A 23,219-nucleotide genomic window follows, 5' to 3' on the forward strand; every position below is an offset into this window, starting at 1 on the left:
GATTTTAAAGACTAAACACCACTTAGCATTTATATGACCCTTGCAAGCCTAGGCTCTCTAAATGTTCACAACTCTTCTAATGAATCTGAGAATCTCCCTAAGGCAAAGACTGCCTGGTTTACCACTACTATAATTTTTTAAAAGGGACTAATTCAGAAAACTCAAAATAAATAAATGAAATAATCAGAAAGGACACAAATCCTTTCTTAGCTGGCTTTATTCCTTTCCAATAGGCCAGTGGTTTTCAAAGTGTGTTCCCTGGAACCCCAGGATCCTTTTTTGGGACCTTCAAGAAACCATGGAGGGTGTAAAAAGAAAACTGAGTCGGCAAAGCCCTACATCCTCTACCCACCAACTCCACCCGACCTCACCTCACCCCAAACAGCCGTTATCTGTTTTATATATTCAGATGATACGTGAAAATATACTTGGGGGGGGGGAACAACTGATTCTCCTGCTATAAAAAATTTGCAAACTTCCATTCATGTGTTATGGCAACATTTAAGTGGTTATATTAACACATCCCCAAAGAAAAACTGGGGTAAGAAAGCTGGGATCCTCACAGATACAAATCTGAGAGCAGGCACTCTTTTCCTGCCATTGAAAATTTACTTAAAATATTTTGAAATTCAAAAAAAAAATGTGTGGTCATTAAGAAAGTAATTATATTGGCATTTCCTGGCTCCCTAATGATGCCGTGTATAAAACAGAGTGCCGATCATGGCACGGGGTTCCCACCGGACACTCTGCAATGGGGCCAAGACCGTCCACTCGTTCCTGGGACAGCATGCTTCTTATGGGAAGCTTCTCCAACTGCTACTTCGTTTTCAAGAAGAGACAGACGCCTTCATTAGCTCTCTAACAGGGCAGACAATGAAGCACCTATTACAACCCTGGGGGTGATATTTAGAGAACTGTGTGCCCGACTCCAGCTTTGCTCAGTAACCTTGGTTACCTTTTCACGACTTGAAAAGAGGTCAGTGATGTTCTGCATTAAAGATCCTCAAAGTCTACTGAACATAATTTTCCCTTCTCTGAAAGGAGCCTGAGCTTTGGATTCAGACAAGTCTGGGTTCAAATGCTAGTCCTCCCTCTTCGTAGCGATCAGAATCGGTTATTTAACTTAAACTTTAACTTCTTTATCGTTTAAGTGGAGATTATACAATTTACCATGCAGAATTTTTGAGAGGGATGAAGACAAGGAGGCAGCCCACGCTTGCCCGGCGCTTGCCAGGCACTACACTAAGGGCTTTGCCTGGATTGACTATAACCATTTCCCTCTTACAAATGTGGAAATTAAGCAAAGAGAACCTAACACCAAATAAAATAATGTAGGTAAAAAGGTCAACCACAACCAGAGCTGCCAGACAAGATAACTAGTTCAATATATATATCAGCCCTTCCCTCTTCCCCATCTTCTCCTCTGAAACAGCATGACTGTATGGATTCAAAATAAAATTGGAAACCAGAGCTCAAGAAATTGGATTCAAAATGACTCACTGGCCGAAACCGGTTTGGCTCAGTGGATAGAGCGTCGGCCTGCGGACTCAAGGGTCCCAGGTTCGATTCCGGTCAAGGGCATGTACCTTGGTTGCGGGCACATCCCTAGTAGGGGGTGTGCAAGAGGCAGCTGATAGATGTTCCTCTCTCATCGATGTTTCTAACTCTCTATCCCTCTCTCTTCCTCTCAAAAAAAAAAAAAAAGACAAAATGACTCACTGGATGTCCCTGAGAAATGACTCAGTCTCCTTAGCCATAGACATACAAAAAGCCATCAATGGAGGAGCAACTATATGATTATGTGGGCATGTGTGTGAGCACAGAGGGTCAGGCTATAGGATAACAAGCATAGAAAAATCCTTCCAACTCCCAGCTCTCATTTCAAACACTCTACTCTTTGCTCTCTTTCCCTCATTAGAACCTAATGGACTATAACACAATAATGTCTGCTAGGGTATGAATGCCACTCAAGAGTACCCACATGGCCCTGGCCGGGAAGCTCAGTTGATTAGAGTGTCGCCCCCATATGTGAAGGTTGTAGGTTTGGTAGGTTTGATCCCAGGTAAGAGCACATATAAGAATCAACCAATAAATGCATAAATAAGTGGAACAATAAATTGATGTTTCTCTCTCTTTCCTCTCCTCTCCTCTCTCTCTCTTTCCCCACCCCTCTCTCTCTCTCTTCTTCACCCCTCCTCCTCCTCCTATCCAAGCATCACCCACCCAAAAGCTCAGGCTTGTAGAAAACAGATGCCAGGAACTTTAGACAACACAAAACTCTGCTGAAACAAAGGAGTTCAAGAAATCTTGCTGCCATCATGGGATGAGGAACAAAGAAAGAGAAGAAATGGGGAAAATAACATCAAGGAACACACACACACACACACACACACACACACACACACACACACACACACACACTTACATTATACTGCCACATATATATGGTTTTTTTTTCCTAGAAAGAAACCAAGTTGTTTTCAATTTGAACAATGAAACAAAATGTGACCTGTGACCATTTTAATTTTTCATGAATTAAACTATACACCAAACGTTCAACACTACTTTAAGGTATTATGCCTAGCACAGTGCCTGGCACATAACAGGTGATATGGATAGGTGGATGAATGAATAGAGTAACTCTTTTCTTCCTTATAAGCTGTATATCTGAGATGCAGGAAGTTAGAAACAGCTTATGGATGGCCAGCTTCTCAGATGAATCTTTTTTTGAATAGATGAAGCTATTTTAAGGGCATAAGCACTATAAGAAAAAATACAAATATACTTTACAATGTAGAAGCATAGGGAGAAATTCTTACATTAAGATGTAACAACATAGTAATAATATTTTTAAAATCCAAAGTAGTTCATTTTTCTTATTTTGTTTTCTCTTTTATTTAGCAGAACAAGGACTGATGTAGGATTAAATATTGCCTCTGTCATATATTACCCATATATATCTCTTGGGGAGATATACTCAGTTTCTTCACTTTTAAAATGGAGAAATTAGCCCTGGCCAGTGAGCTCAGTGGTTAGAGGGTCAGCCTACACACCCAAGGGTCGAGGGTTCATTCCTGGTCAAAGGCACGTACCTGGGTAGCAGGCTCGATCCATTCCTGGCCTGATCGGGGCTCATGTGGGAGACAACCAACCAGTGTGTCTCACATGGATGTTTCCCTTTCCCCCTCCCTTCCTCCCTTCCACTCTCTCTAAAAAGCAATGGAAAAAATATTCTGGGGGAGAATTAAAACAAACAAATAAATAAATAAAATGGAGAAATTTGTATCTGCTATTACTTAGGGTTGTTTTAAAAACAAAATTCTTAAAACATTTCTTGAGTGTGGCCTATCTCAGACTCAAGAAATGTTTGAAACACACACACACACACACACACACACACACTTCTATCTTGATCTTGAAGGCCATATATATATTCCACAATATTCTAAGAAAACAATGAACTCTCTCCATCATCATGCTAAAAATGTAGGAGAGAAGTTTTAGTGATGTTTAAATCCTATGGTATAATTTTTTACATTTTTATATGTTGGTCTCTCAAAGCTTTTCATTTCAAAAGGACATGAAAGGATTTAATCCCTTCCATTGTGTAGAGGGCCCCCTGGGAAGGCACCTGAGCATTTTATATTGGCCCCTCTTGCCCTTTTGGCCAAGAGGGACCCTCTTCTCACAATCCAATTGCCCACAGCTGTTGCCTGAGCTTTCTGTTCATGCCGAGGTTGAAGCCTCGTGATGGCTGGTACCATGGATCTGTCTCTCGCCCAGTGGGGCGAGCTGGGCCCTCCCTGTAGAAGAAACCGGGGTTCCTCAAGATATGTGATCAGTGCTGGGGCCCCGCCAGCAGGCGAAGGGATCCCAAGGCAGGTGCTGGGCGTGGAGGCCACGGGGGCATAGGCTACCAAGGAGAAAGAACTGAACCTCACATCACCCTGCTTGGCCCTGGAGGATGGCTGGTTAGCCAGAGATGGGTAAGATTCCTCAGGGAAGGAACAAACTAAGACAGGCACAGTTGCAGAGGGGACATCAGGAGAGAACTTGGGGGTCAACAGAGATGGGGCACAGACCCTCACCCTCCCAACTTTGCAGGGGCCTGAACCCTCACCCTTTCTGAGGGAGGTCTCCTACCCCCATGGCTGCTTAGCTTCCCATGCCTAGCTCAAATCGGGACCCAGGTAACAGACAGAGACTTGGCCAACAGCAGCTGCCCTCTCACTGCAACAAGACTTGTTTGAATTTTCTTGTACCCATGGTGTGGGGAAGTGGGTTTTTGATATCTAAATCCAGCCTAGCACCAGGAATGCTCAGGGCCTACTCAAGAAGGCAAATAATCCTTTCCCCTAATATTTACAGGGTAAAATAAGATTGTTGTTAGAGTATTAAATTTGAAAATAGTAGTCAAGTTTTCAGGCTAATTTAAATTGGCTAATTGAAATAAGCGAATATTCTAGAAAAATTAATTGTACTGGACAAAAAGCTGTTCCTAAAGTGTTAACTAAAATTTTAATTGGTAGTTCATCTCATGGCAAAATTGCATAACATATAATGAACCTAAAGCAGTCATATTTTAGTGCAAAAAATTAAAATTTAAAAGCTATCAATACTACATTATAAAATTTCCAAAAGCCTCCTAATATTTAAATTTAAAAAGGGGGGATAGAAGAATATCATGTAAGGAAAAATATCCTGTAAGTAAATTACATCTAGAAAATTTTTACTTTAGAAAATTAACTTTCATTTGTAATGCTAACAGCAAGACACCCATGTAAAACATACATGGTGTCAAAACAAGCCAAAGGAAAATCGTTTGGGCAAAAATGAAAAAGGATCGCAAGTCAAATTTATAGAAAAGATTCCTTTATTAACTTTTGGTCAAGAATATGTTTGTATATTTTCAGAAAACAACTCCGAGACCATGTGGATTCCTGCAACAGAGAGGAATTGACAGGACTACTTCAGCCATGAAGACAGAAAAGAAACAGTCCAGAGATAGAAGACACTGACAACACCATACCATACTAGCAGTCAGCAGCTGTGCGTCACTGCAGGTTGCCCAGGACCAAACCAGAGAGGGTCAGACCTGCACTACCACCATTTATCCACCATCCAGAACTGAAATATCATTGCTGACATGTACACATAAGGAACTGTTTGACATTGAAACTGGAACTCAAAAGAACTGTTGGCCCAGAAAGAAACTCACTAGACTGATTCATTTGCCTCTCAGCATAACCATTATTGCTTGTCTCATTTTCGGTTCTTATAAGTGTATTTCTAGTAGCCCATGATCTCACTCATCTAGGGGAAATGATGAACAACATAGACTGATGAACAAGAACAGACCCGGAGACAAGGAAGTATAGATCAAACTGTTGGACCTCAGAAGGAACGTAGGGGAGGGTGAGGATAAGGGGGAGAGATCAACCAAAGGACTTGTGTGCATGCATATGAGCCTAACCAGTGGTCATGGACAACAGGGGGGTGGGGACATGCATGGGGAGGGGTTTGGGATGGGAATGGGGGGATGAGGACAAATATGTGATACCTTAATCAATAAAGAAATTAAAAAAAATAATATAAGGTAGAGTCCCTTGAAGAACCAAACTATGCATTTTTATACTTAGAAATTTCAATGAACTGATTAAACATCTGAAGCCCATATGGAATCCAGATAGAGACTGAAGGTGAATAAATAGCCCAAATCTTTCCTACCAGAAATAACCCAGTCTATGTGAGCAGCTTCCCAAACCTACTTAGCATAAAACTTAGTTCTTAACATGAAAATAGATTAGAAAATTCTTAAATCAATAAAAAATTTGATTTGCATTTTAAAGTGAAGTAACACTTTCTTTTTCTTATTTTTTAATTTAAATATTAAGTACTCACAAACTTAAACTCTTCTATCTCTTCATAACGAATTCACCATTCTAAACTATAAAACGTCATATACAAATGTCTTTACTAAGATGTGCTAACAAAAATTACTATAAAAATAGTCTCATAAACATTTAGTTAATTTTTATATAAGTTCATTCAGCCCTAAAAAATCATCTCCTGACTTGCAGGGAAGCCACTGTATCATTTATTAAAATATTTTCTTATTGATTTTTATAGAGGAAGGGAGAGGGATAGAGAGATAGAAACATCATCCATCTGCTGCCTCCTGCATGGCCCCTGCTGGGGATCCAGCCTACAACCTGGGCATGTGCCCTGACCAGGAATCAAACCAGTGACCTCTAGGTTCATGGATCAACGCTCAACCACTGACCCACACCAGCTGGGCTAAAATATTTTTAAGCCCTTTCAGCACTGTATGCTTTATCATCTTTCACATCAAATAATGTAATTACATAATTTTATAACTTTCCATGAAAAATTATTTTCTGTCTAATGTCTATTAATTTGGTTTTTTACTTTTTTAAAAGATACATTTAATGTTAAGAACTTATTTAAGTTATAATCAATCTGTATATACTTGGCCCTTAAAAAGGCAATTTACAGTCAAATTAAATCAATATTTATTATTAATTTGATTTTTATTCTCCTGGGGAAATTTTTCTCTTTTCTTCATGAACCTAATCTGAAGGGACTGTCCAGCCAGAACAAATAGCTGGTCCTCTTACACTCTTCATCAAAAATATTTCAGCCTCATCTTCTTCAACTTTAGGATCCTTCACCTATGTGTGTTTAAACACCTATACTGAGCACATTCATGAAGGAATTAACCCTCAATTCTAGTTTGGTCTCCATTATTTATCAGATCTTGATACTTTACCTTGATACTTTACTTCTCTCACCCTAAGTCGTCCGAACTATAAAGTGGAGATAGTATCTCATAAGGTCAGGAGGGTAGTATAATGACAAAAGGGGGTCACTAAAAATGCTTGAAATTGCAGTGTTTCTTTATGTAATGCAATGATCTTCACATCCAAATCCTTCAAATGCAACATTGCTATGTAAAGAGAAGCATCATTACCTAGAATAAGAGCTCCAATAACAAAACAGAAATGTTAATGACTTAGTTTGTGAAACTGCATCACCCATCTTCAAGGCTAAACCTATAACTGGAGTAAATGTATTAATTATGGAAAAATTCCTAGTGAAAACCATAAAACACAAATAAAGTAGCTTAAGAAGAATAAACCTTGATTACTCAAAATGCTTAGAAGAGGGGGGCTCAATTCTGGGTCACAGCCCATCATCAATGACTCCTGATGCCCGTTTTGGAGAATAAATTATTGAATTTGGCTTACTGCATCAACACTTACTTCCTACTACTTACATCTCAGCAAAGGAATAGTATTCTGGTTTGTTATAGATTTTTCTTTCAGTATTATTACTCCATGAATCTAAAAAATTACAATACCTAGTGATTTATTAAATAGTATAGCATATTCCATATACAGAATTTATAATTCCACTACGGTTTTCCACCAGACTTCTTCAAAGACCCCAATATTATGTGGTTCACAGTTTTACAAATTAAACCTGCATTTCACTAAGGATCTCTTCTGGTCTCAAAACTATTTAACCCATATCTCCTTTAAGACATCATTGCATTTTTTAAAATTTAAAAGTCTGGCATCCAAGGTTTCTAGGTTTAGGGACCTCTCCCAAGTATTATAAGAGTTTCTTCTTTCACGATAAATTTAAAATGTGAGTGAAACTTACTTTCTTGAATTGCATTAAGAATCTCTGAAAAGTCCACATCACTCTTTGGGCCGTCGGGGAGTATTTGCATATCCAGCTGGTAGCCTCCTTCTAGAGAAACGAAAGATATTCATGGAGTTTGCACTGGTTATCAGAAAGCCCAGCATCAGGTCCCAAGGAGAAGCAATGTCAAACTCTAAAACGAACAGCCAGCTGCTTTGCCAGGAATCTTGGACAAATGATTCTTTAAAAATGAGAAACATTACCAGCCATTTGCTCCTCATGGGACCAAAAAGGTTTAATTGCATTTCCAAGGTAAAAATAAGGCAACTACTTTATTGAAATACCACATACTTGCTAGTATTTATTGATGACTTCCTGGGCAAAGATTATTACAGGGTAGCCTATCCCCAAGGATATTTAAAATTATTTTCAACCTTTACCTGGCTAATAAATGACATTCAACACAAATATTTTATGATACCATTTTCTTTACAATTATAACAATTCACTTGTAGGGAAATATTTAATACCAGAGGCCCGGTGCACAAAATTCGTGCACGGGGGGTTGTGTGTGTCCCTCAGCCCAGCCTGCACCCTCTCCGATCTGGGACCCCTCAAGGGCAGTCGAACAGCCCTCTCACAATCCAGGACTGCTGGTTCCCAACTGCTCGCCTGCCTGCCTTCCTGATTGCCCCTAACCGCTTCTGCCTGCCAGCCTGATCACCCCCTAACCACTCCTCTGCCAGCCTGATTGATGCCTAACTGCTCCCCTGCCAGCCTGGTCACCCCTAACTGCCCTTTCCTGCAGGCCTGGTCCCCCCCAACTGCTCTCCCCTACAGGCCTGGGTCCCCCAAAACTGCCCTTTCCTGCACACACACACACGAGAATATTCAGTACTGCCTATTGGTCAGGCTCTCTGCTATGTACTTTATTATCTAATTTAGTCTTTATAACCTTGAAAAGGAGGTGTAATAAGAAGCTGTAATTTGCCCAAAGTCACACCGCTACTGAGCTGTAAAGATATAATACCAATCCATGCTCTTAATCATTTATCAATGATTAATAAATTAACAATGATTAATCAAGGTTTAGGATAGAGGCCTGGTGCACAGGTGGGGGCTAGCTGGTTTGCCCTGAAGGGTGTCCCAGATCAGGCTGGGGGTTCCCTAGGGGTGTGGGGTGGTCTGGGCGAGGGGCCTGTGGTGGTTTTCAGGCCGGCCATGCCCCCCAGAGACCCAAACAGAGGCCCTGGTATCTGGGATTTATTTTTCTTCTATAATTGAAACTTTGTAGCCTTGAGCAGAGCCAAGCCTCCTGCTCGCTCAGTCGCCGCAGCCATTTTTGTTGGGATTTATTTATCTTCTATAATTGAAACTTTGTAGCCTTGAGTGGAGACCTGGGCCTGCCAGGGTGTGTGGAAAGCTTGGCTTCCTCCATTGCCGGGGAAACCCAAGCCTCCTGCTCGCTCAGTGGCTGCAGCCATCTTGGGCGGGTTAATTTGCATACTCGCTCCTGATTGGCTGGGGGGTGTGGCTTGTTGGTGTAGTGGAGTGATGGTTAATTTGCATATTACTCTTTTATTAGATAGGATTCTTGATATCACAGAATAAAATATATCACGATTTTCCCCCTCACAGTTAGGCTTTTCTGCTATATCATGAATTTTAAAAATTATATCAGAATATTTTTATTTATTGTATCATGTAATTAAGCCTCTGGTACTAGTTTTGTCTAATTTATTTTTAGTGTATTCTAAAGAAAGATGATTTTTATGCTGGCCCATATACTTACAAAACATTTAAGTAAGTCAAAGAAACCAAGATATCAAAAAGCCACTTTATCATAAATAATAATAAACCCCCAAATGCTTTATAAAGTACCAGTAAGAACTTCTCCAGTTTGAGGAGTCTGGAAGGGCTAAAAGCCAGTGCTAAAATAAACAGACGAACAGAAGGTGGCATGCCTTAGCTTCCAATATTTTGTAGAAATAATTCTTTCATATGCCCAGGGATTATTCTTAATCTTGAATAAAATGTCAGTTACCACCTCTCCCCCCAAAATCAATAAGACGCAGTCACTGCCTTATGGGGAACATTTTTTCTAGGAGGGAAATGGACACAAGTAACTTAACATTATAGAAGGTAAGCTTTAGGAGGGCAGGAACTTTTGTCTGCATGCTATAACCCAGTACTGAGAATTCTGTGTGGGGGCACAGAGTAGGACCTCAACAAATGTCGAGTGAGCCAATGAATGAGGCTCTGCAGTAATTATGAAACAAAGGCAGTAGAGCTACAAGTAAAGCGAAAGGCTCAGATTCTGGAGTCAGGTAGAGCAGCACTCAAATTCTTATTAGGTAACACCAAATCTCAATCAATCTTAGTTTCCTCATCTATAAAATAGAAATGATAGTAACAGTCTCACAGAGTAGCCAGGAGGACTAAATAAGATAATGCATGAAAAGCCCTCAGCTATAACATAGCCAGCACTCAGTAAATGGAAGCCATTACTTTACCATCCATAATCATTTATTAGAGCAGCATGGGCCTTTATATAGAAACTACGTAGCCACTGAATAATGAGAAAAAAGCATAAGCCAGTTCTTTGGGGCACCAGCGTGCATTTCAGTGGTTGTCAAGCACTGCACACACAGCCGTGAACTTGGTAAATGAATGCATGCAGCTGGCTCACTGCAGAGTCTGAAGTTACCTGTAAGACGTAGCTCAATGGGACAGAACAAAGATGCCTTCCTGCTGGCCCAGATTTAAAAATGGGTTATTTGCTTTCCCTCCCCATGGCCAGCTACTTTGAAAGTTCTGATGCTTTTCAACCTCTACTAAGGCCAATCACCGTTGTTCTGTCCAATAACCAAAGGGTTCTCAATGAGGACACACACACACACACACACACACACACACACACACACACACACACGGGATATTCAGTGCTGCCTATTGGTCAGGCTCTGTGCTGTGTACTTTATTATCTCATTTAGTCTTTATAACCTTGAAAAGTCGGTGTAATAAGAAGCTGTAATTTGCCCAAAGTCACACCGCTACTGAGCTGCAAAGATATAATACCAATCCATGTTCTTAACTAGTCTTTAATACCACCTCTATCCAAGCAGTCACAATATAAGCTGTTAGAAACAAGAGAATTACATTTACCAATAGCCCCTGAGGGCTCCCAGACTGTGAGAGGGGGCAGGCCGGGCTGAGGGACGCCCCCCACCACAGTGTACGAATTTTCGTGCACCGGGCCTCTAATTTTTAATAACTAAAATTCTACAAAGTGTTAATTTTTTTTTTTTTTTTTTTTTTTGCTGAAAGACATTTTAAGAGTAGAGGAATTCATAAAAGAAGTAATATAAAGGAGGCATTCAGGTCATTAAAGTCTATCTTTAAAGAATATTTAATGATATGGAAATACTTAATATATAATGAAAAAGTGAGGAAAGTGGATACAAGGAAACAAGTTATACATATGTCTCAAATATATATTTTTAAAAAGGTCTTTTATGTGACTAGAGAAAAAAGACAGAAAAAAACTCCAAGTGGGTATAGAAGTTATCTCTCAGTTGTGAAATTATGAGTACATTTTTGTTTTATTCTTTATCAATCCCAGTCCTATTCCCTCCAGTACAACCTCTTTTAAGAGTTTGCATTATTACTTCTTTGGACACATCCATGTGTGTATCCCATTGTTTCCTGATCAATTTTACATATTACTTTTTGTTTTCTGCTATGATAGAAGACAATATAACTTACGTTACTGCCACTCTCCGTTGCTCTCCACCCATCCATCAAATCACTATTCTTAGTTACTATATTATAATGCCTCAGTTTAGTACATTTAAATTTCTTATTCAATCAAATATAGACAGTTCTATACTTTCAAATTAACACAAAGTGGCATAAAAACAGATTTTGACACTACACTGATTTGGATTTGAATTCCATTTTTATGTGATCCTGAGCCATTAAATAAAGAGTCTCATTGTTCTCATTTATAAAATGAAGAGGTTAAAATTTGGGGGGACTCTATTAAAAATTATTAAAAATAATTTGGCTCATAGTGTTAAATCATCATGGTCCACTAAAATTTTATGTGAGCCCTAGCCATTTTGGCTGAGTGCTTAGAGAATTGGCCCACAGACTGAATGGGTTGCATCTTCAATTCCAGGTCAAGGGCATGTACCTTGGTTGTAGGCTTGGTCCCCAGCCCTTGTCAGGGTACATGCGGAAGGCAACCAATTGATGTGTCTCACATCGATGTTTCTTTCTCTCTCTCTCTCTCTCTCTCTCTCTCTCTCTCTCTCTCTCTCTCTCTCTCTCTCTCTCTCTCTCTCTCCCCCCGCCCACCCCTTCCACTCACTCTAAAAATCAATGGAGGGAAAGAATCCTTGGGTGAAGGTTAATAACAACAACAAAAATTTATTTAACATATTCCTCCTTGGTACACTGACAGTCAATTCCAGGCTTAGGGCCTAGATTAAACAATAACACACACACACACACACACACACACACACACACACACACACACACACACAAGTCAGTAAAAACAAAACAAAAACAAAAACAACCCTGTAATTTGGACTTGGAATAGTTATTCCATATTTAAGCAGAAATAAAGGAAATCGTGACAAAGCAAATCTTACCTTCCCCATGAAACACAAAAGACGGGGACTCAGTATAGCCTTATAAATACCAAGGGGACAAATGGTATTTTCTGTGATTTCCGCATAATAAATGATGCTAGATCTGAGCTTCTGTCTCTACATGCTATTTATCTTCTGAAATAAAAATTGGTAGTTCCTGTCCTAACAGGTATATTTAATATCAATCCTCAAATGCAGCATATTTCAAACTAAGAAGCAGCGATATTTCCAAACTTAAATAAATATCTAAAATAAATCCTCAAATGTAATATTTTTGGACTTAACAGGCTGCAAAGACACCATTTTTTGAAACGGGAGTCTGCTTTCAATTCCCCACAAGTGAACTCGATGACAGGACTAAGACAGAGAATGATTTTAAGAAGGGAGGGAGGGCCCTAACCGGTGTGGCTCAGTGGATGGAGCGTTGGCCTGCGGACTCAAGGGTCCCAGGTTCGATTCCAGTCAAGGGCATGTACCTGGGTTGCGGGCACATCCCCAGTAGGGGGCGTGCAGGAGGCAGCTGATCGATGTTTCTCTCCCATCGATGTTTCTAACTCTCTATCCCTCTCCCTTCCTCTCTGTAAAAAAAATCAATAAAATATATATATAAAAAAAAAAAAGAAGGGAGGGAGGAACAGACAGTCTACGCATCAGCCAGTGTCCAAGATAAATCTTTTAAGAGGGAAGAAAGAAAATGAATTCAGCTCTTCCAGAGGATCTGAAATTGAAAACCCTACATTTACTTGTGGGACATTCTACTGGTTCTGGAAAAACGTTCCATCTCTGTTTCTCAACTTTCCAAAATCTACTTAGTGAGCCATGAGCTAAAAGGCCTTGCAACAGAGCATGCTGCCTAAAGTGCTACTGTAAAAGACACACCTTTTCATATTAGTGTTGTGTAACTATAAATCGAGTGACATGACAGGCCTTTTTTTTTTTTTCAGCATAAAGCTCAGCTTTATATGAGTAGGAAAAAAAAAAAAAAACACAAACAGATCAGTTCGCCCCCATTAGTCACTACAAAAGCTACAGATATTTATTCAGATGAGTAACACTGAGTAGTTTTAAGGACCCAATTCTGAAATGGGTCCTAACTGGAGAACCACATTTGGCTAATAGCGGTCAGATGCTTCCCCAGGTTGAAAATTGAAATAATCATCCCACTCCTTCTGCCAGTGCTGGCAATGGCTGAGCTTCTACAAAATTGCTTCCATGTGTCCCTGGATTGGCAAGATAGTCACCCCCTAAGGATAATGCATCCCTGCACTAGGAGTTTCAAAGGGGGCTTGGGAATCTGAGTTTCAATGTTCCAAATGGCAGGACGGATAGGTGTGTCCTGTGGGCAGAGCTTGGTGGGGGTCTTCCAATCTCTGGATGCTGAGGTCTGTTGTTATGATGACAGGGACTCACAGAGGGAGGGAAGAGAGTAACTAAGGATTAGGAGGGGTTACAGAATTGAAACCATGAAACTTTCAGCATCAGTATCATGCTATTTACTCTCTTAACTTGCATGATAAATCCAGGCATCCAGAAGGCTTGGCTGGATAGAAGAGCGAGTATGTCCTTACAGGACAACAAGCCTCATGACAGCTTGTACATCAGCCTCTCGCCTCTCAGTCAGGGAGTTAAATAACAGAAGTTACTACTAACTGATGGCCACGGTTAAGGGTTTAGGCTAGGCTCAGGGTTTAGGTCACTCATTATAGTTGTATAATCTTGAGTTACTTAAATCTCTCCAAGCTTCTTCTTTTATATATATACTAGAGGCTCGGTGCATGAAAATTCATGCACTGGAGGGGGTGTCCCTCAGCCCGGCCTGCCCCCTCTCACACTCTGGGAGCCCTCAGGGGCAGGAGGCGACCCAGCGATCAGGGGAAGGCGATGCCCCCATCACATCTTTGCTGCTGCCACTGCCAGCAGCTCAAGCCTCGGCCGGTCCTGGTTACCTGAGCCTCGGGTGGCCCTGGGCGGCTGGGCAGCCGCCATCCAAGGCTTGCCTGTGCCTCAGGCCTGCCCTGGGCGGCTGGGCAGCTGCCATCTGAGGCTTGCCTGCACCTCAGGCTCACCCTGGGTGGCTGAGCAGCCACCACTGAGGCTTGCCTGCGCCTCAGGCCAGCCCTGGGCAGCTGGGGGGCTGAAGGGACTGGGGGATTCCAGAGGCAGGCACACGGAGCAGCAGGACCTGCCTGGGGGTGGGCCTGGCCATGCTGCACTCCTGCCACCCCTGCAGGGCTGAGGTGACTGGGTGTCGCCATCTTGTGGCTGTGGGCACTGCCATCTTTGAGGGTGTGACCATCAATTAGCATATTCCCTCCTTATTGGTTGTGGGCGTCGCCATCTTTGTGAGGGCGTGATGGTCAATTAGCAAATTCCCTCTTTATTAGATAGGAGATTTTTATTGATTTCAGAGAGGAAGAGAGAGATAGAGACATCAGTGATGAGAGAAAATCATTGATCGGCTGCCTCCTGTACGCCCAACACTGGGGATGGAGCCCACAACCCAGGCATGTTCCCTGACTGGGAACCAAACTGCAACCTCCTGGTTCATACATAGGTCGAAGCTCAACAACTGAGTCACACTGACTGGGCTCCAAGCTTCTTAAATAATTTGATATAGCACAGGCAGAAGGTGCAGTTCTAAATTTCCCAAAGCACAATATTCTTTCCAGAAATTAATCATTTGGTTCTCTTCATGTTGCCTTTTCTATAGCTTTCCTTCATTCACTTTGGTTGTGAAAAGAGTCTTGGGAAAATTCTATCTAAATGTATCATATAGGTACAAATATTTGCATATGTTCCTCGGGAAAGGGAAAAGAAAATGCAAATATTGAAGGGAAGAATCTGGTATGTATTTTTAGACACAAGTTTGTTATTCAGCATATGACAGCAAGGAGCACAGACACCAATGCCCACATTCACCAAGGCCCCAAATAGCTTGTTTTCCTAAGTAACCCCTTATTTATTAACCTCACATCACACATCTCTAAAAAAAACACAAAGAGGAAGTGATTCAAATGAGGATGATTGGTATTTCTATACCATAGCACTAACTGTTCTTAAATACATCACATTGACCTTCAATATAATGAGAAATAAAACAGAGGTCCATTTAAGGAGCTCTTATCGTTTTTATTCACATGTGGAAGATCTTATCTTCCGACCACACCAAAAATCCACCCTACAAATAGGAAAACAAATATGTCATTTCATCTATGCTTAGGATCTATTCAATAAGGGCAGCCAGATTCCTTTGGCTCCGTTAAGAAGCATCAGGTACGGTTCTCAAAACAATGTCTATTGCCAGATAACGTGATGAGAATACACCAAAGTCAACTAATTCCCATCTTCAAGAAAAAGAAAACTGTCACAGTGAAAGGAAAACAACAACAAACTAATAACAAAAAAACAACCACCCATAAGAAATTAAAGACATGAGTCTTAGTTTAGGTCTATCCATAACTAATTTTGTACTTTGGAGCAAGCAATTTTATTTCCTGAGCCACAGAAAAATACAGGTAATCTCACCTCACCCACTGCTGTGAGGACTAAATGAGATGTAGGAAAAATATTTGTGAAAGCCTTTTAGAAACCATGGAGCAACCTGGATGGAATTGGAGAATATTATACTAAGTGAAATAAGCCAGTCAATGAAAGAAAAATACCACATGATCTCACTCATTTATGGATAATAAAGAACATTATAAACTGATGAACAAAAAGATAGATACAGAGACAGTAAAGCAACAAATAGACTTTCAAATTACAGGGGGAAAGTTAGGGAGAGGGGGGGGGAGATAAGAAATCAAACGAAGGACTTGTATGCATGCATATAAGCATAAACAATGGATGCAAAACTCTGGGGGGTGAGGGCAAGTGTGGGTGTGGGGTGGGGTAATGGTAAGATATGTACACATATAATACCTCAATAAAAAAAATATATTAAAAAAAAACAAAAAAAAAACCATGGAGCATCTTCTAATGCAAGGTGGTGGCACCAAGATTATTGTTGTTGTCAAGATTGATTATACATTTATTTTTTCCTTAATTATTTCCCCCTAAAGAATGAGCTCAATTTTGACTCACATCTTGGCAGAATCAGGGATAAGTCGGCCAAGAAAGACTTGTCTGTTGGCTGTCTTTCATTGTTTACATTTTTCCTTAATTGCCCCTCATCTCTCACTCTGGTACATCCCCACAGCCTCTGGTACTTTTGGTTTATTTGTTCTTTTTTAGCACGTGGAATTCTCTTTAATAGTAGAAATTTTACATTGTGATAGCATCTTTTTTAAATATATATATATTATTGATTTTTATTTAAAATTTTTTAAACCCTACCCGAGGATATTTTTCCATTGGTTTTTAGAGAGAGTGAGACAGAGAGAGGGAAAGTCAGAGAGAAATATCGATGTGAGAGAAACACATTGAATGGTTGCCTCCTACATGAGCCCCAACCAGGGCCCAGGCTGGAGAGGAGTCTGCAACCGAGGTACATGCCTTTGACTGGAATTGAACCCAGGACCCTTTGGTCCTCAGGCTGACGCTCTATCCACTGAGCCAAACTGGCTAGGGCTGTGATAGCATCTTCAAGGTCAAGTTGTGGTATAGATGTAAAAGCACTGGACTGAGGATTAATTTCTACTATAATTGCTTATTTATAAACAAAATGAAACTGCCGTTTTTGATGCTATCTTTAAAGAGGATTTATTATCTTTTTCTTAGCCATTGAGTTTTTGTTTTGTTTTGCTTTGTTTTTTCACCCCATGCAAAGGATTTATTTTCTGCAGTTGGGCTAAAATATGGCACTGCTGTGTATGGGGTGAAACAGCATACAAAAGGCACTGGCTGAGTTCAGTCTGTTCTCTAATTTGAGTCCAGGCCTTGACATGAGGGTCAGAAAGTAATCTTTGAAACTCAGGGAAGCAGGAATGAGTTTTATTTGGAACTAGAAAAAGGGAGCATGAAGAAACAAAGGTCTATGCGGAGTAGAACTAAAAACAAGCTATGAAGTGGAGCATCACTTATATTGAAAAGAAATAGTAACCCATTTGAGTGACTAATGTACCTTTTCAATGGAACCCTACCGGTTTCTTCTTTAGTGTGGTCTTCTTCTGCTAATTTAAATTTTCCAAGGCGTTGTTTTACTAACTTGCTAGAAAAATTGCTATCAAGTTGTTTGAAGAAGGTAACAGCACAATGAATGAGAGAATCAAACCACCAAAATTGAAATCCTGCCTCTGGCAATTATTGACCGTATGTCCTTGGTCAAGTTATCTAACTTTTCTGTGCCTTAGTTTCCCCAACCATAAAAAAAAAGGAAAACAGCATGAGGATAGTATGAGAATTAAATGAGATAATGAATGCAAATAGCTTAACGGAGTTTGAGATTAGAACTATGGGAAAGTGCTTAACAAATTATAGCTGTAATTTTATTATTATCAAATGTTTATTTCTGTATACAGACAGTACTATAGATATGCTAGCTCACTGGAAACAACAATATCTTAAAGGTTCTGTCCTATGATATCATCTTGTCCCAGCATATAAATGCCACAACTACATAAGAGCAAAATAACCATGCATGAATGGGGAAAAGGCTAAAAGAAGGTTAAAATTACTTGGGAAAATAATCAAACATATCAACAAAACATCATTTTACATTGGGTGGGAGGGTGGGTGGGAAGAGATCAACTATAACCCATGGACACAGACAATAGGGTGGTGAAGGCCTGGGGCGGGGGTAGTGGGGGCTAGAAGAGGTTAATGGGGGGGAGGGGACATATGTAATACTTTCAATAATAAAGATTTCTTTAAAAAAATCCTTTTACAAATTCTACAAGAGAATAAAGGACATATTCTGTGACTAATGACATTTCTCTAGGATTATATGATGAGCCTCGCAGATAAAGGAAAAGCAAGAGAAGAACTACTTTAGATTTCAGAAGGTTTCAAATTCTATTTTATATGACATAATCATTAAAGTGGGATAATTTGATCCATACCCATTAAGTGTTACAGTTTCCAATTCAAAAAACTGCAATCAATGCTTCAGTTTACTCTGTTCTTGACCCTCAAAATACAGTCCCAAGTCTGATGCTCTTAATACTCTCAGTATTGGCCTATAGATGGGAATAGAAAATAATATTCATTAATTATGAGTGGCTAAAAGATAAAGTCAAATGAAATCGATACACAAGAGAAACATCTGACACAATCAGAAGGAAAGAGAAGCCACACAAATACAAGAAGGTGAATGGACCTGTGTCCATGTACAAAATGAGAACTCCTCTTACTGGTATCAGCACAAGTTAACTGGGAAATGGTCTATGGTGCAGTGACTGAAAAAGAAATGATTAGAAAGATTTGTATGCTCAGGCATACAAAGCTTCAGAATTTTGCCGGTGATGATGGTGACAACAAAAATGATCACTACCATTTATTACTGAGCACCTATGTGATAAGGATCATATTGGGCACTTTACATGAATGAATTTGTTATAACAATGCTGCATAAGGTTGCCAGATATTAAACATACAAATATAGGGTTCCCATTTTAAATTTAAATTTCAAGTAAACAACTAATTTTTTTTTTCTTATAAGTGTGCCCCATGCAGTATTTGGTACATTCACCAAAAAAGTAATTGTAATTTATTGACATTTAACCAAGAGTTCTGTGTTTTATCTGTCAACTCTAACACCATGAGCAGGAGTTACTACCCTCATTTTGCTGAAGAGGGAACAGATTCAGAGCAATTGGTTCATTTGGTCAAGTCTGTATAGCTATTAGGTAACATATCTGCGTTTATAATATCTAACCACAAAGCTTGCATTCATAACCAGCAAAATTCACTGTCTCTATTATTATGCTCTTTCCTCTATCAAGATGGCCATCTCCCCATCCTCCTGTCGAAATCCCGGTTAACCTTCAAAGTCCAATTTTTAACCTGCATGCCTTTTGAATCTTTCTTAATTTTCCACAATAAGAATGTTCCCATATCTTTATTTATATCTCTTCCAGCCGTTAGTACAGTTTGGCTTCTATTCTAGCAGGTTAAGTACAGATCCCTGCAGTGGGCATTCTTCTGTCTATTTGTTTTTCTAACATCACATGTCTTTCCTTTTGGGGAAGTGTCTTTCCCTTACTGCAGCCTGGGTGCAAGGAGAAACCAAAGGGTCCTATCTCCTATTATAAAAGCTGAACGAGAGGTCTCCTGCCCCACCCTTTCTCTCATCAGCCTCTACCCAACCAAGGAAAAGGTGCATGGCTAGTAGAACCTCTCTCCCAGGTCTTCAAAACTTGAGGCAAACAGTGCAAAATTTAAAAAATGGTAGTTCACCCCAGCCGGAGTGGCTCAGTGATTGAGTGTTGACCTATGAACCAGAAGGGTCATGATTCAATTCCCAGTCAGGGCACGTGCCCAGGTTGCAGGCTCCAACCCCAGTAGGGGGCATGCAGGGGGCAGCGGATTGATGATTCTCATCATTGATGTTTCTATCTCTCTACCCCCTCCCTTCTTTTCTGAAATGAATAAAAAAAAAATTTAAATTGTTCATTTTTTCCAGATAGTTAAATAGTTCTTTTTTTGGTTCCTGTTCCTTTTGCAAAGCTGGTTCTCTAGGCTTTCTTTCCATATCATTCAGCTTTAAATTCCTTATTTGCTTGGTTTAAATAATTGGCTTCAGTTATTTATAACCAAAGAACACTGACTGATCACCAATTTGGACACGACTGTGAGCTCCCTAAGGACAACGTAATAGAGTTCTACACTGTATCAGCCCTTAGGAAGTCTTTTTAAAATACATAGTTAGTACATAGTAGGCACTCAGAAAAGTTCATAGACTCTAAGGGAAATGAACTAAAATAACCTAGGGCTGATGGCACAGAGATCTACAAGACTGTCTTGCTCTTTCTTTTCATATTTAACAATAGGTTTTCAGAAAGCACTTTGGGAATTGGGATTATTAACTTTGTAAAAAATAGATGGATGACTTAATAGGCCTCAAAATGGCTAAAATGTCCATGCTGCCTCTAAGATCTATGACTCACTACAAATTAGAAACTCAGTTTGAGAGCTCTTGTATAATCTCTCAACAGAGCTATGATGCATTAGTATAAATACAGTACAAGTAAAAGAATGAAACTAAAGAAGTCCCATCTACTTTGCAGAATATGAGTTTTAAATATGTATTTTTCATTTTAATCACTTTTATTGATTAATGCTTTCAGTTCATATTCATTTATAAAACAAAGCACATTAAATATATCCTCTTATTGCTCTATAAATTCACATAGTTCATTCTGTATATCAAAAGTAATAAATAATGGTGCTAAAACACCAAGATGGTTATAAAAATGACAACCCAGCTTCAAACATAGTATTTAACAGTCCAATTTAGAACAACCCAACAAAATATATAAAAGTGCCACATATGAAAACATACAGTGTGTATCTCTACTTCAGTACTGGCTTATACTTGATCTTCTTTAAAAACATAATAGGGCTTTTAACTCCCTGAAAAGGGTTGACATATGCAAAACAGTGCAAGTTATAGGGTCACTGATTTCAATATCATTACATTCAAGTCAGAATGAAATTTTCATTGTACAAAAGAGTAAGGTACATACTTTGAAAAAGACAAAGCAAAGCTAGAAACTAAAGCAGAATAGGGGGCAATCCCTTAAGAGTAGAAACCCTAAAGTTACACTCAGTATGTATTGATTGAAAGAAGAACATTGCAAACAGCGTGATGGATATGAGGCAGGTAACCTGGCGTAAATAATCCAGCATGATCACTACTGTATGACTGTGGTCTGGGCTACTTAAAGGAGCAGCCAGCTCTCCACACAGATGTGGGTTCCTTCACCTGAATCCCCTTAAAGGTTCTTGAAAGAAATCACTTGATGATAAAAGACCATCTCTGCACACCCCACCCCCAGCACAACAGAATCATCTACATCACATTTATATGAAAAGGAAAACAATTCTCTGGCACTCGGAGTAGGTTTTGAAAGGGGCTTAGCCCCTTAGTTCTTTTCTCCTTTTCTGAAACCAGATAAAGAAGCTGTAGAGCTTGAATTAAGAACATACACAAAAGTGGGTTGGGGGGGGGGGATGTGCTTTATTCACAGCAAAGATTTAGAACCAGCTCATTTCCAAGAGGAGCCTCTGGGATTGGTAAAGGTGTGTATGTGGCAGAATTAGCAGATTTTAAGCAAAAGCGAACATGCTCAAAAGAAGAAAAGTATGCTTTTCTTAGTCCTTAAAGGAGCTCACTCATAGCAAAGCATGCACAGACAAGGCCGTGTTACAAACACAGCTCTCCAGGCCAATCAGGTTTTAAGCCCGGTCCCCACTGTGAGCCCAGTCCCCCATGGATTCAGTGAGGATACAAGTCATACTTATCTTGCTCTAACTAGAAAGAGAGAAAGAGCATAAATGTACGATAATGTGGTATATCATCTGTAATGTTTTCAAGGACAGCTCTTCTCTCTGTTAAGTGTCACTGAATTATAAACAGTGAAATTTATTGCCTTGATAAAAAAAAACCACACACAACAACAACACTAAATTACCAAGCCACATGTTTCCATGATTTAAAAAAATAAAATAGAAGCCAGTGTAAAAAATTGACACTTTGAAAGAAAAACTTCACAATGGTACCTGGGAGCATCCCTTGCTCTGTTTCAGGTTTTCCTTTAGATGGGGCAAGTCTAAAACATCCTTTAAAAACAAAAAGGAAAAATAAAAGACAAAAGCAAATAGAGACAGACTCATAGAGAGCAGGCTGGCAGCTGTGGGGAGGGAAATATGGGGGGTTGGGAGGGTGAAGGGATTAAGCAAAGAGGAGAAAAAAAAGAGAAAAACTCATGGACATGGACAACAGTGTGGTGATTGCTGGGAGGGGAGGAGGAAGAAGAGGGGGTGTGAGGAGAGGTGGACGAGGGTATGGGGGGATAAATGGTGATGGAAGGAGACTTGACTTGGGGTGGTGAACACACAATACAGTGTACAGATGATGTGTTAATGGAATTGTGCACCTGAAATGTGTGTAATTTTGTTAACCAGTGCATTCAATTAAGAGGAAAAAAAATAAAACAAAAGGAATTAAGATGCTATCTGAACTGTTTGTTTGGGAGGTGAGGGTGGGTACTTAATTGAGTGAATTTTCAGTGCTTATATTATGACATCCAAGCTCATACTCCACTAGAATGAGGCACAAAGGTATTCTACAATGTCGACATAAACAGAAATAATAGCATAAAGTGTTTTAGGTACCAGTTTAAAAAACTAAGACTTTATTTTTATTTTATTTTATTTTATTTTATTTTTTCCATCACCATTTGTCCCCTCTATGCCCTCTTCCACCTCTACCTCCCCCTACTCCCACAATCCATACACTGTTGTCCATGCCCATGAGTTCTCTCTTTTATTTTTTGCTCAATTCCCCCACTTCCCCAACACCCCCCTACCCCGACCAGAGCTGTCTCCCTGCTCTCTTTCTATGAGTCTGTCTCTATAAAAACTAAGACTTTAAGTCAGCGCAATGAAACCCTGACATTAAAGAGTTAGATTTCCTATTACACACACAACCTGACGGTGAGAAACAAAAAGTAGTTAGTTAACTTCACAAGAGGAAGCACCATCAATAAATATTCAGGTGTCCGGCTAAAATGCTACCAAAATATTGCAAAAGCATACCCAAATGCTCCTTTAAGTTCAATACATTATTTGTTAAATGCAATACAGATTGATTTTTGTGTGTTGTGTGTGTGTGTGTGTGTGTGTGTGTGTGTGTGTGTGTGTGTGTGTGTTGGGGAAGAAAGTGTGTAAGTGTATGTTGTGTGTGGTTTTCTTTATTCTTTTTCTTTTTGGTTGATGGAGAACTTTTCCATT

The 23,219-nt window shown here is 39.8% G+C and overlaps 1 protein-coding gene across 1 annotated transcript in view; it reads right to left on the bottom strand.

Annotated features, from left to right (window-relative positions):
• The window catches only part of ANO4 (anoctamin 4), a 166,306-nt gene that overhangs the window by 133,391 nt on the left and 9,696 nt on the right, over positions 1-23,219 (bottom strand). Inside the window, exon 2 of the mRNA XM_079773483.1 lies at positions 7,687-7,776. Within this exon, the coding sequence (XP_079629609.1) occupies positions 7,687-7,776 (90 nt within the window). The remainder of the gene's footprint in view (positions 1-7,686; positions 7,777-23,219) is intronic.

The sequence above is a fragment of the Cnephaeus nilssonii genome, assembly GCF_951640355.1.
Source record: "Cnephaeus nilssonii genome assembly, chromosome: 6".
In the NCBI taxonomy this organism is placed as follows: Eukaryota; Metazoa; Chordata; class Mammalia; order Chiroptera; family Vespertilionidae; genus Cnephaeus; species Cnephaeus nilssonii.